The following is a 15,000-nucleotide window of genomic DNA, read 5'->3' as shown; positions in this document are numbered from 1 at the left end:
GAGTGTAGAGTATGTGTGTGAGCGTGAGTGTGTGAGTGTGAGTGTAGAGTATGTGTGTGAGCGTGAGTGTGTGAGTGTGAGTGTAGAGTATGTGTGTGAGCGTGAGTGTGTGAGTGTAGAGTATGCGTGTGAGCGTGAGTGCGTGTGTGAGTGTAGAGTATGCGTGTGAGTGTAGAGTATACGTGTGAGCGTGAGTGTGTGTGTGAGTGTAGAGTATACGTGTGAGCGTGAGTGCGTGTGTGAGTGTAGAGTATGCGTGTGAGCGTGAGTGCGTGTGTGAGTGTAGAGTATACGTGTGAGTGTAGAGTATGCGTGTGAGCGTGAGTGCGTGTGTGAGTGTAGAGTATGCGTGTGAGTGTAGAGTATACGTGTGAGCGTGAGTGTGTGTGTGAGTGTAGAGTATACGTGTGAGCGTGAGTGCGTGTGTGAGTGTAGAGTATGCGTGTGAGCGTGAGTGCGTGTGTGAGTGTAGAGTATACGTGTGAGTGTAGAGTATGCGTGTGAGCGTGAGTGCGTGTGTGAGTGTAGAGTATGTGTGTGTGTGTGAGTGTAGAGTATGCGTGTGTGTGTGTGAGTGTAGAGTATGCGTGTGTGTGTGAGTGTAGAGTATGTGTGTGTGTGTGAGTGTAGAGTATGCGTGTGAGCGTGAGTGTGTGTGTGAGTGTAGAGTATGCGTGTGAGCGTGAGTGCGTGTGTGAGTGTAGAGTATACGTGTGAGTGTAGAGTATGTGTGTGTGTGTGTGAGTGTAGAGTATGTGTGTGTGTGTGAGTGTAGAGTATGCGTGTGAGTGTGAGTGTAGAGTATGCGTGTGAGCGTGAGTGCGTGTGTGAGTGTAGAGTATGCGTGTGAGCGTGAGTGTAGAGTATGCGTGTGTGTGTGAGTGTAGAGTATGCGTGTGAGCGTGAGTGTGTGTGTGAGTGTAGAGTATGCGTGTGAGCGTGAGTGCGTGTGTGAGTGTAGAGTATGCGTGTGAGTGTGAGTGTAGAGTATGCGTGTGAGCGTGAGTGCGTGTGTGAGTGTAGAGTATGCGTGTGAGCGTGAGTGTAGAGTATGCGTGTGTGTGTGAGTGTAGAGTATGCGTGTGAGCGTGAGTGTGTGTGTGAGTGTAGAGTATGCGTGTGAGCGTGAGTGCGTGTGTGAGTGTAGAGTATGCGTGTGAGCGTGAGTGTAGAGTATGCGTGTGTGTGTGAGTGTAGAGTATGCGTGTGAGCGTGAGTGCGTGTGTGAGTGTAGAGTATGCGTGTGAGCGTGAGTGTAGAGTATGCGTGTGAGTGTGAGTGTAGAGTATGCGTGTGTGTGTGAGTGTAGAGTATGCGTGTGAGCGTGAGTGTGTGTGTGAGTGTAGAGTATGCGTGTGAGCGTGAGTGCGTGTGTGAGTGTAGAGTATACGTGTGAGTGTAGAGTATGTGTGTGTGTGTGAGTGTAGAGTATGCGTGTGAGTGTGAGTGTAGAGTATGCGTGTGTGTGTGAGTGTAGAGTATGCGTGTGAGCGTGAGTGTGTGTGTGAGTGTAGAGTATGCGTGTGAGCGTGAGTGTGTGTGTGAGTGTAGAGTATGTGTGTGAGCGTGAGTGCGTGTGTGAGTGTAGAGTATACGTGTGAGTGTAGAGTATGTGTGTGTGTGTGAGTGTAGAGTATGTGTGTGTGTGTGAGTGTAGAGTATGCGTGTGAGCGTGAGTGTGTGTGTAGAGTATACGTGTGTGTGTGAGTGTAGAGTATGTGTGTGTGTGTGAGTGTAGAGTATGCGTGTGAGCGTGAGTGTGTGTGTGTGTGAGTGTAGAGTATGCGTGTGAGCGTGAGTGTGTGTGTGTGTGTGAGTGTAGAGTATGTGTGTGTGTGTGTGTGTGTGTGTGAGTGTAGAGTATGCGTGTGTGTGTGTGTGTGAGTGTAGAGTATGCGTGTGTGTGTGTGAGTGTAGAGTATGCGTGTGAGCGTGAGTGTGTGTGTGTGTGTGTGTGAGTGTAGAGTATGCGTGTGAGCGTGTGTGTGTGTGAGTGTGAGTGTAGAGTATGCGTGTGAGCGTGAGTGTGTGTGTGTGTGAGTGTAGAGTATGCGTGTGAGCGTGAGTGTGTGTGTGTGTGAGTGTAGAGTATGTGTGTGTGTGTGTGCGTGTGTGTGTGAGTGTAGAGTATGCGTGTGTGTGTGAGTGTAGAGTATGCGTGTGTGTGTGTGAGTGTAGAGTATGCGTGTGAGCGTGTGTGTGTGTGTGTGTGAGTGTAGAGTATGCGTGTGAGCGTGTGTGTGTGTGAGTGTGAGTGTAGAGTATGTCTGTGTGTGTGTGTGTGTGTGTGTGAGTGTAGAGTATGCGTGTGTGTGTGTGTGTGAGTGTAGAGTATGCGTGTGTGTGTGTGAGTGTAGAGTATGCGTGTGAGCGTGTGTGTGTGTGTGTGTGTGTGTAGAGTATGCGTGTGAGCGTGTGTGTGTGTGAGTGTGAGTGTAGAGTATGCGTGTGAGCGTGTGTGTGTGTGAGTGTGAGTGTAGAGTATGCGTGTGAGCGTGTGTGTGTGTGTAGAGTATACGTGTGTGTGTGAGTGTAGAGTATGTGTGTGTGTGTGAGTGTAGAGTATGCGTGTGAGCGTGAGTGTGTGTGTGTGTGAGTGTAGAGTATGCGTGTGAGCGTGAGTGTGTGTGTGTGTGTGAGTGTAGAGTATGTGTGTGTGTGTGTGTGTGTGTGTGAGTGTAGAGTATGCGTGTGTGTGTGTGTGTGAGTGTAGAGTATGCGTGTGTGTGTGTGAGTGTAGAGTATGCGTGTGAGCGTGAGTGTGTGTGTGTGTGTGTGTGAGTGTAGAGTATGCGTGTGAGCGTGTGTGTGTGTGAGTGTGAGTGTAGAGTATGCGTGTGAGCGTGAGTGTGTGTGTGTGTGAGTGTAGAGTATGCGTGTGAGCGTGAGTGTGTGTGTGTGTGAGTGTAGAGTATGTGTGTGTGTGTGTGCGTGTGTGTGTGAGTGTAGAGTATGCGTGTGTGTGTGAGTGTAGAGTATGCGTGTGTGTGTGTGAGTGTAGAGTATGCGTGTGAGCGTGTGTGTGTGTGTGTGTGAGTGTAGAGTATGCGTGTGAGCGTGTGTGTGTGTGAGTGTGAGTGTAGAGTATGTCTGTGTGTGTGTGTGTGTGTGTGTGAGTGTAGAGTATGCGTGTGTGTGTGTGTGTGAGTGTAGAGTATGCGTGTGTGTGTGTGAGTGTAGAGTATGCGTGTGAGCGTGTGTGTGTGTGTGTGTGTGTGTAGAGTATGCGTGTGAGCGTGTGTGTGTGTGAGTGTGAGTGTAGAGTATGCGTGTGAGCGTGTGTGTGTGTGAGTGTGAGTGTAGAGTATGCGTGTGAGCGTGTGTGTGTGTGAGTGTGTGTGTAGAGTATGCGTGTGAGCGTGTGTGTGTGTGAGTGTGAGTGTAGAGTATGCGTGTGAGCGTGAGTGTGTGTGTGTGTGTGAGTGACAAACGGCTGAAATAATTAAGCACCGTTAATCACATTTGTCTCGTTTTTGCACTGCAAAAAATGGTGTCTTGGCAAGTGGAGCTTAAATCAGTTCCTCCAGGTGTTGGTATTTGTTGGTATTTGTTCCTTTTCATAACCGAATGTTTTAAAACAGAGCAGTAGAGTAAAAGCCTGGAGGCGAGGCAAGGCGAGGCGGGGTGTGTGGAGTCAGTCATGTTCCCTGACTAAATGTGCTGAGATGGAGCCTTGAGGCTCCCACCCCAGTGACCAGAGGGGAACTGACCCAGAGACAGTCTAGTATGTTTATTTCTGAAGGTTTATGATTTTTTAATGGTTTTTAATGGAAACAGTCCGAGAGATCTGATGGTATTTTATAGTATTTAAATGTAAAACCGGAGCAGCGCATCACTGAACACGGCAGGCCTGGAGCAGTTTAGTGTAGTGTGTGTGTAAGACGCCCAGGCTGAGTGTGTAAATCCCTCAGTCCACACTAACTCCACACTAACTCCACCCTCCACCGCCGCCTGGACCTGCTGCCCATATTAAACCCCTATCAGAGTCTGTCTGTGTCAGTGAGCGAGTCAGCACCGATAAAGCGGAGTGCGGAGGACGTAAACGACCCGCAGTAACCCCCCGACACTGCAGGGGCTTATGGGTAAATCTGCACATTTCTGCCCTATCTCAGTCCTGCAGGTGCTGCTGCTAAACGAGCTTTATAAAGATCATTCAGCTCAAAAGGGGAATATTCATGAAGCTCCGCATGAGGGAGCGCAGAGAAAGAGAGAGAAACAGGGATAAGGAGCAGAGAGGAATGACTTACAGCGAGGAAAGAGAGATACACTTAAAAGACAGAAAAGAGTCAGAGTGACAGACAGAAAGAGACGAAGAGAAGGAAATAAATGAACAGAGAAGAGAAAGAGGGAGAGAGTAAAAGTGAAAGGGAGAGGAGGGAAAGAAAGAAAGAAAGAAAGAAAGAAAGAAAGAAAGAAAGAAAGAAAGAAAGAAAGAAAGAAAGAAAAGTAGTAGTAGATACTCCCTAATTTATAGTAGATTCTGAATAAATCAGTCAGCATGCACCTAAAAATGATGTTCTCCCAGGGTTCTCTGTTAAATAAAATGGTTCTGTATAGAACGATGAACATTCAAAGAACCCTTTGCATGCTTAAATGGTTCTTTGCATGGTGAAAAGGGCTCGATATAGAGTTCTTCACTTGTTACAATGCCAAGCTTCTAATAACAGGAGAACCTTTCAGAAAGGTTCTGTATAGAAATGTATTCAACACATTCTCCATCAATCTGAAGAACGTTTTCACAATGCAAAGAACAATTTAAGCATTCAAAGGGTTCTTTGAGTTTTCATGCTTCTATACAGAACAATTTTATTACTAAAGAAGCCTTGCAGAACCATCATTTTTAAGTGTGCACTGAATGATTCATAGTAGATGATGAATAATTCATAGTAGATACTGAGTAACTTATAGTACATACTAAATAACTTAATTAGTAGTTAATGAATAATTCATAGTCATTACTGAATAATTCATAGTAGATACTAAATAATTTATAGTAGATACTGAATATTTCATAGTCATTACTGAATAATTTACAGTCATTACTGAATAATTCATAGTCGTTACTGAATAATTCATAGTAGATACTGAATAATTCATAGTAGATACTGAGTAACTTATAGTACATACTAAATAACTTAATTAGTAGTTAATGAATAATTCAGTCATTACTGAATAATTCATAGTAGATACTGAATAATTCATAGTAGATACTGAGTAACTTATAGTACATACTAAATAACTTAATTAGTAGTTAATGAATAATTCAGTCATTACTGAATAATTCATAGTCGTTACTGAATAATTCATAGTAGATACTGAATAATTCATAGTAGATACTAAATCATTTATAGTAGATACTGAATAATTCATAGTAATTACTGAATAATTCATAACAGATACTGAATAATTTACAGTGGATATTGAATAATTCATAGTAGATTTAAAACTAATTATAAGCTATAGGAGACCATATCAATTACGGAATAAAAAAACATTTGTGCAGAACACTGACATAAAATGTAAATAACTCATCAAGAACGTTTTAAACGTTTTCAATAAGTATGTTCAGCTCCTTTCGGACTGGGACTTCTCAGAGTGGACAGAGCGCTAAGTGGATGCTGAAACACATTTAAGGGATTGGGTGAATCTCCAGGGTTCATCTGAGAGACAACAGCACTTAACTCTGGTCCTCAGAGGAGCATTTAGAAGCTCATCTGAACCTCAAAAACGGCCTCACAGCTCCACAGTCACACTTTTAATCATCCCCTGACCGCATTCAGCGTCAGCTCATCTCTAAACCAACCTCTCCTGATGACCAGGCCAATCTGCAGTTAAACGTATTCTGTCAAAGCTCGTCCATCTTTCAAATTCAGAAATTCACATATTTCTGAAAAAGTGTTTGACATCAATGAATCGATTTGGCTGAATCAGTTTTTATGACTTAATTTAGCAGTAAATTCTGTATTTTGGTCACTGGAGTCTGAGGATTTTTCGCAAAATCCAAATTTGATTGCAAATAAAAGTATATGAAATTGCATGTAATGAAAATAATTCAAATGGAAAATGTATTTTCAGATATTTATCTGAAGTGTAACTATAAAACATTTAGACCAATCAGAATGAGCTCTGTGTCATTTTTCCTCATAATAAATAAATTTAGTTATTGTTTATTTTTGTGAATAAATATGTCTGAGACAAACATTCTCAGGTTCTATTGTCAAGCAAAAATAAAGTATTTTAAATTTACACTAAAAAAGACGGCTCTTCGAGGGTTCTTTAGTAATGGTAATGGTTCTACTACGAACCATGAGTTCTACATATAATCATGTTATGCTTAAATGTTCCTTTGCATGTAAATTGGTTCTTCAGACAGATGTGGATTGAGTTGTTTATGGTTCTGTATAGCACAAAAAAGGGTTTTGCTACTGTTACAATGTCTAATTTGTAACATAAATATATATAAATTTATTCATTTATTTACTCATGAAGAGCCATTTCTCCATCCATAGAACCATTTAAGCTTGAAATAATTGCTCTTTAAGTGTTCATGGTTCTACATAGACCTGCGGTCTTTACTTAAGAGCCCTAGAAGAAGAATGTGTAGTTTAACCTGAATTATTTCTGACTCACAGTTTATTGAAACAAGTGGAGAAATTGTTTGAAAAGTGTAGACTGTAAACTTTCCATCCAGTAAAAGAGGAGATTTTGTTATGATTTGGATTTGATGAGAAGTTTTGTTGTGTGTACAGCCTTTTTTTATCATCCTTTACATTTTTTGTTATTTCCTAAAGTAAAAAAAAAAAAACAAACATAAAAAGTCAGGAGTGCAGAATCACACCCGTGTAAACAGAACATAAATCAAGCATGAATGTAATTAATTAATTCTGTAACTATTTAGCACATAATTACAGTTAAATTCGACTGAGTAAATGTATAAAAATTGAATGTACTGTGAACTAAATGTAGAGCAAAATGACAACAGTAACTCTAGACTGATCTTTCTCTCTGTTTCAACTGTCTATAAATCAGCCAATCCGAATGAGAACTGAACTGCTGATTCACGTATTGATCGGTCAGTGTAGGGGTCCAAGAACTAATCCCACTTAAACAGCTTGAGCCTTTGATCAGCTGTCAGAGTGATTGACTGGGACCTAACGGATGTTAGAAGATCAATGCTTTGCTAACCTATATGAAGCGTGCATTGTGTGGCTGCATCTAAGAAAATGTAAAAATCAGATTACACTCCGTATCAGCCAGAATTCATAAAAACTCAATCAGGACTTACACGATGGGCAAAGTTTTTAGAATGGCCTCTATTTATAATAAATGCGGGGTCTCAAGAACAGGTATATGTCACGTTTTGAGTTTATAAACACAGCAAAACACTTTTTGTAAAGGTTATAGAAGTTTTTTAAAAGCACGTTGAATATTTCACTGCATGTTGTTACAAGGCCTATACCGGCTCCATAACCGTGCGGGTGCTTGGACCCCTGATGATTGCCACTTGCAATGTTATTTGAAGACTGCCATCCACAGAAAACAACATGTTCTATATCATACAGACAGGAACCAAATGAAAGCTGATTGTCTTGGTTGCTAATTGTTTATTTGATATAGTATGTTGTATGTAATGTTAGATTTTGTGATGTCGCAAACAACTTCACATTTTCACATATTCACTTATTCAGCCCACAGCAGCTCAGCCCTGTTCATTCATGCTAAAGATATAAAAGAAATAAACAGAAACACAAACAAACTTGTGAACATTTTAGTTGACATACAGACATAAAGATGCATTCATCACATATTTAATCACACAAATAGGTATGCATGTTTTATGTATTTTATTTTATGCATTATTCATTTCTTTCCATTTTTTTTATATTATTCAAGCCTAATCGGAGACTAGAGCTGCAAACCAGCTAGATGCACTCTATACAACTATGTGTTGCGTTGGATATAACAGTGCTTATCTGCACTGTCCCTGTCAAATAAACTAATAAATTAAAACAAGAAATAAATTAGGTGTGCTGCAGCCTGGAGGCATAACACAGGACAGCGAATCAGGACAGAGCATATTTAAATATATCAGTCTTAAAGGCATGGTAACAAAAACAGTGCCAAAGAGAGGTTTGGAAGATGGCGACTTAAAAACTGACTATGACTGTGATGCTACAAACAAGATAAATGGACTTTAATGGGTAAAATAAAACTTTAATATATGAACACAAAGCACATTTTCAGAAACGCTCCTTATTTTTGGCAGTATCAAAAAAAACAATCAAAAAATTGAGCTGTATCAAGAATCAAGATGCTGTCGTATCGTATTGTATCAAGTTTTTAAATTCTGTGTTTCGTGACACCTCTACTGTTTATACTGATATACACATCTCATGGCTGATAAAGACATTTGCAGCTTATTTATTATGAGAAAGCAGAAATGTGGGCTGGTAAAAACGCTCTCCTTCTCCACCACAACGCTGTTGGGAGCAGTTCGGGTTTGCCGCTCGTGCCGCGTCGCTCCAGTTTGAAACTGAAGAAGCTTAAACCTCGAGAGCGTCTCAAATCGCCAAGAAACACTTCAATGCCGCTCGATAATAAATGGTAAATGGTAAATCTGCCACATTGTATGGCAACAAGTATTATTTTTGTTAGCAAAGTTTTTATTTTAGGCCTCTGGTAAGCGGTGGTTTGGACTACATTTACATCTACAGCATTTAGCAGACGCTCTTATCCAGAGCGACTTACAAGAAGAGCTTTGTCAATCTAGAGAAAGTGTCTCTGCTAGTTACCAGTAGTTTAGAGAAAAAGACGGTCCTGAGCTCAGATACTGATAGAAACACAGTCACTGCAGACACCAAGAGAAAAAGAACCAGAGTTGAACGCAGAACTCTGAGCCATTCAATGCAATACAATAACAATAAGATACAATACAATAAACTACAATACAATAAACTACAATACAGAGTGCAGGACAATAAAATAAGTGCAGCCTATCACATCATGTGGTAACACGTGTTATTGTGGGCATCATTAATGTATCACTCAAATTGAATCATTTGTCCAGCAAACTGAATCATTCCTGCACTTAATGGATACGCAGCCTTTAAAAAAGGCATATGTGGTATGTTAAAGGTCATGTGACATGAGCAGTACTGGTCAGCTCACAGTTTTAGAGGCGGTGGAAGAGACACCGAGGATTTATTTTGCTTGTTTGAGTGAGTGTGCGAGTTCAGTAATGCTTTCGGGGAGGAGAGAGACGCTTCTGGACTCGCAGTGATATAGTATGATGAATTACCGTGTCACAGAAGTGGAACAGGCAAATAGGGCAGCGCTGTCCTATTTACAGTGACATTATCTATATTATTACACTCACCACCAAGCGGCGAAGTCCAAGAAGAGAAAGTGTCCTATTTACCCAAGAATTTCTCAAGGATCCCAAAATTAAACATATTTGACATTAAAAATAAGTCTTACAGCAAAAAAACGATTAGTCGGCCTAACAAACGCTTATCCGGACCTAACTAAGATCCTGAAAACTGTAGGGGCGTGGCCTAATATTCTTAAATGGTTCTATGGATGGAGAAATGGCTCTTCGTGAGTAAATAAACGAATACATTTATATATATTTATGTTACAAATTAGACATTGTAACAGTAGCAAAACCCTTTTTTGTGCTATACAGAACCATAAACAACTCAATCCACATCTGTCTGAAGAACCAATTTACATGCAAAGGAACATTTAAGCATAACATGATTATAGAACTCATGGTTCGTAGTAGAACCATTACCGTTACTAAAGAACCCTTGAAGAGCCGTCTTTTTTAGAGTGTAAATTTAAAATACTTTATTTTTGTAAAGACCCTTATTGTGCTTGTTTAGCAACGTTTATATTTTCATACTTTCAAAATAAATCAAGGCCGTATTTTCATTATAGTGAACAACCACTTTTGGGTGTGCTGTTAAAACACATATAGGTTGAGCTTCAAAGGGAAGAATTATAAATAAATGCAGAATTATAGGCCTGTTTTGAACCCCAAAGCAGCATTAAACCTTAACTTTTTAAAAACTAAAAAGACTGGAAGTGGATGAATGGATGGATGGATGGAAGTGTATAAAGTAATAATGACGTTTTTAATCAACCGTTATATCTTCTGCTCGGTGTGTGTTCCAGTTAAATCTCACCGTGTGATTGTGGCCGCAGCACAATCAGTAAAATCGCCACATATAAACAATCTGATCGGTTGTTCGTCCAGGTGGAAAGAGCAGAATGATGACGTGCATCAGCACTTTAATGTGTCAGTTAAATGTTTATGTTGTCATCTCACATCATTTTAGCACCACATAATACTTTCTGTAAATTGGCCTGTAAAAAGTATTCGTTCGTATCGTATACACTACTTCATAATTCAGCACCCCCAACTTAAAACACCTATTCATGTCTCTGATTAGAAACCATGAGACCCACTAGGATAAAACAGTGGCTGACACCTTCAGCCCACACTCTCCTCCAGTATCTATCACTATGGCAACACTGCATTGCACTGCTGGTCATACACCATCACTGACGGCACCAGCTCTGTTGGGATGCAATGACAGCATGTAAACACGGCATGAAACCCACCACAGAGTTGAATCAGTCTATTAGCCACTGATTCTAGTGGCCTGTATTGTTTTCCCATTGCCATTCATTCACTGAAATCTATCACCACGTTTAAATGCAGCCTAATAATCCATTAATAAACCGACTAATAGCTCAATCAGAACAGAATACGTCCATGTAAACACCTCAATCTGAATAGTCTAGTCTGATTGAGGCCATTCGGAATATAATTGAATGAGGTGTTTAATCCTGTAAATAATCTGTTAAATAGAAGAATAATATCCGTGTAAACGTCTGTATCCGATTACATTCCCTATCGGAAAGTTTAAGTCCGTTCTGCATGTGCGTCGCGTCACAGTGAGAGTTTATACCGTTCAACACGGCGGAGAAGAAACTGGTCTGCAGAGGAGACGAAGTTCACGCTCTGATCTTTAAAAGACGGCGGTGGGACGGACGTCCAGCTTATGCGTCTCAGAGCACGACGTCTTCCTCTCGGCCTTCTTTAATAAGGACGTGTGAAGGACGTTTTCCTGAGTCTGACGTCATTTTAAAGCAGTTAGAAACACAATCACTGCTCACTGCTGCTCATCTCACTCTGACTGGACCTCACGTGATGTTCGCTGTCATGGTAACGTTTACTCTAAGTGCTTCTCCACGCATGCGCGTCATTTTGGATCGGATTACTTTTAGTGAGCAGGTAAACGAAGATTTTCATCAGACTGTTGAGTAGAGTGAGAATAAACCCCTCAGTCTGAATCTGTAATCGGATTGTGTTCAGTCGGATTGGCAGAAGTCTTTGCATGTAAACACAGACAGTGACCCCCTAAAGAAAAAATAATACAGCAAACTCTATGGTCAGACCTGCCACTGATGACCGAGTAAAAAAAATAAAACAAACAAAGCTAAAATGTTGAGCGTAATTTGGTTGCACTAAATGTCAAGCTGCTCTGCCTTTTGTCTGTGTAGGTGGCTGCGGTGAGTCGTCTGCCACTGATATGCAGATTATTTCCCAAATTGCAAATAAGTTGATGAGAAAAGAATCGACGCTGACAAAGCTGATCAGGAAAGTGTCGATTCTGTGGTTTCTACGGAGATGAACTGTGCCTGTGTGTGTGGTATGATTAATATCTGTGGATTTGCATGAGTGCAAACATTAGTGGCTAATTTCAGGAACTTTCGCAGGATTTCTGTGTTAAAACAATACGATCTTTGGTGTCGAGCGTGTTTTGTGGTCTGTGTAATGCAAAGCCTGCAATGCACAATTTGCGTGAACAAATTAGGAGCGAACTCTCTTACATTCTGCGTGGCACTAAGTCTGTATATGGTGTGAGGAACCTGTGAAATCCGACCAACAATAAAGACCAACAACAATCTCTTGTTTCCAAAAAAGTAGCTGAGATATTGTGATGAGCAGAAGAACCCAGGTTTGGTTCTAGACTTCTCGCTGCACTTCAGCCATCACATGGATTTACATATGGACAGTAATGTAGACCATTCCTATTGGTTGATTTATCAACATAATTATATATATTTATCTTCATACATTACATAATATATATGAGAAGAATCAGATGCTGAATCGAATGCCTTTAAAGGCTACTTCTGATTTATGGCTGAACTATCGCTTTAAATGAGATGGAACCGTAAAGACTCCAGCTGTGTGTATCTCTTGTCCTACCTGTTTTCCGTCCAGTGTGTAAATCCTCTTGACCACTCCGCTCTCCAGTTTGATGGCCTCGGTGATGTCGGTCAGTACCTGTTCGAACGAGTGTGCGGTTTTCTTATTCAGCAGAACCCTGACCGCCTTCCTCGGCTTCACTCCGCTCCGCATCACCGTCACCAGCTTCGGGCGGATGAAGTCTCTGTTCTCGCGTGCCTCTGCGCCCGGACGGCCGCCAACGCACATGGCGTTCCGCTGACCCGCACACGCCTTCACGTTCACCGACCAGTTGGGGTTGACGTTCTTGGTGTAGTCCACTTTCTTGTAGTAATTCTCTGAGGCGCACACGTAACTCTCACCTAGCAGGAAGAAAGCAGAGCAACAAAGGATGAGCGTTTTATATCCGGAGCTTTTATACACTGAGGGATTTTGGAGAATCCAGGGCTGCAGTTTTAGTGGGGATTAAAAAATATCAGATAACTGCTGATGATTAACTTAAAGCCTGCAAGCCTTTCACTCACTAACAGTGTTAAGACAGCTAGTTAACATTAGATGTTTACATTCTGCCTCCTAGTCTTTTAGTTTGGTTTGTTGACAAACCTTCTTACCTGGAATGTTAGGTAGCTAACTTTAGCTGTACAATGCTAATGCTAACTGACATTAAAACAGGCATAGCGCAACCATGGAAATGGGTGTAGCATAACTATGGAAATGGGTGTAGTGGAATCATGGGAATGGCTGTAGTGTAGCCAGGGAAATGGGTGAAGCATAACTATGGAAATGGGTGTAGTGTAGCTATGGAAATGGGTGTAGTGTAACTATGGAAATATGTATAGTGTAACCTTAGAAATGGCTGTAGTGTAACTATGGAAATGGCTGTAGTGTAACTATGGAAATGGGTGTAGTGTAACCAGGGAAATGGGTGTAGTGTAACCTTGGAAATGGGCGTAGTGTAACCATGGAAATACATGTAGTGTAACCTTGGAAATGGGTTTAGTGTAACCAGGGAAATTGGTGTAGTATAACCATGGAAACTCATATAGTGTAACCATGGAAACACATGTAGTGTAACCTTGGAAATGGTTGTAGTGTAACCATTAAAACATGCATAGTGCAGCCACAGAAATGGGTGTAGTGTAATCAAGGAAATGAGTGTGTTGTTGCTATGGAAATGGGTGCAGCCTAACCATTAAAACAGGCATAGTGTAACCAAGAAAATAGGTGCTGTGTAATGGGTGTAGTCCATCTCAGTGGTGTAGTTGTAACTCAAATGGATGTTCAGTCAGTCCAGGTTATATTTCTACTGATATCACCTGGATTAAAACAGCTGGTCAGTTAAAGCTGACCTGCACTGATTTCACACATGAACCCTGGGTCACTTTGAAAGTAAGGAGGATAAAAACTGCTACGGCCATGAATAAGACTATCAGGACCACTGCTATACTGTCCGGAAGCAGGACCCCTCCCTGATGTCGGCTAATATAAATCACTTGGACAGCAGCACCAACTAAAAAACTCATCTGAGAACTGCAGATACAGAGTGATGGACGAGCTGGACCAGCCTGCCACTGATCACATCTCTTGAAGGACTGAGCGAGCAGAGAGAGTGACAGAGAGAGCGAGAGATCAGAAGACGCTTATTTCCAGAATAAGCATCAGAAATCAAATAAGAGGCCAACTTCATCTTCGTTATAAAACAAACCTGAGCTGACCCAAGCCCTGAACGGGGGATCCGGTCAGGTTGGAGACGTCCAGCACCCATATTTCATGATGTGAATTTAATAGCATGTTCTAAAGCAACTCTCTCTAAATGAATCCTCTGAACGAATCTTTCTCAGAACAAATCGTTCTCTGAACACATCTTTCTTTGAACAAACCTTTCTCTCAATGAATCCTCCTCTCAACGAAACGAATCCATCTAAAAACAAATCCCTCTCTCAACGAATCTTTCTCTGAAGAAAGTTCTCAGTCCCTGAAGCTTCAGAACAAAAGAAGAATCAGTTCAGTTCTAAAAGCAGCAACAAGGACAGCAAAAAGCTGGCAAGAAACACACACACTGCGTAATTCCCTGGCCTCCTCAGCCCACATGTGGTGTAGGAGCTGCTTTATTATGTAAGAAGACAAGCAGAACATCCTTCTTCTCAATGCTACTGAAACATCTCAGGCTAAATTAGGCGAATGAGTGGGGTGCTCTGGCTTCCTGCCGGATAAACCGGCTTTAGCCTGCAGCTCCGGACCCCTGGGGTGGTTTCAGGGCTTCTACACCACACAAACGCTGTGGTCCAGTATACGGTGATTTGTCACGAAAGAAAAAAAACGTCTCTTATTTTTAGCACGATGCAGAATGTACATGCAGTTCACTGCATCCAGCAAACCGACTGACTTTTTAAGGGTTCGAGTCTTTGTGGTTTGTTGCTGATGTTATTTTTACACAGCGGGTCATTTTTCCACCTGAAGGAAAGTCAACCATCTATCTTTTCAATACTCTCTCTCTCTCTCTCTCTCTCTGTCCCATTTCCTATCTCTCCATCATTTCTCTCTCTCTTTCCCTGTTCCATCAGTCTTCTTCCATCTATCACTCCTTCTGTCTCTCTCCCTCCTCCCCTTACCATCCTCCACATCCTGATTTAACAGTCCTGCAGCATCTCGGAGCTACAGAACAGCAGTGTTTGTGTATAATAGCTTCCTCTCTCCTCGATCATCCCTCTATCTCTCCTCTCCTCCACTTCATCCCC

At 41.5% G+C, this 15,000-nt stretch overlaps 1 protein-coding gene across 3 annotated transcripts in view; it reads right to left on the bottom strand.

Moving 5' to 3' along the window:
• LOC108415354 (neuronal migration protein doublecortin) overlaps nt 1-15,000 on the bottom strand; it is a 101,861-nt gene that overhangs the window by 54,663 nt on the left and 32,198 nt on the right. For all 3 annotated transcript variants that reach the window (XM_037533442.1, XM_037533443.1, XM_037533444.1), the window contains exon 3: nt 12,284-12,624. In XM_037533442.1, the coding sequence (XP_037389339.1) occupies nt 12,284-12,624 (341 nt within the window). The remainder of the gene's footprint in view (nt 1-12,283; nt 12,625-15,000) is intronic.

Source organism: Pygocentrus nattereri, chromosome 23, assembly GCF_015220715.1.
Source record: "Pygocentrus nattereri isolate fPygNat1 chromosome 23, fPygNat1.pri, whole genome shotgun sequence".
Lineage (NCBI taxonomy): Eukaryota > Metazoa > Chordata > Actinopteri > Characiformes > Serrasalmidae > Pygocentrus > Pygocentrus nattereri.
This window is presented reverse-complemented; position numbering and strand designations above follow the sequence as displayed.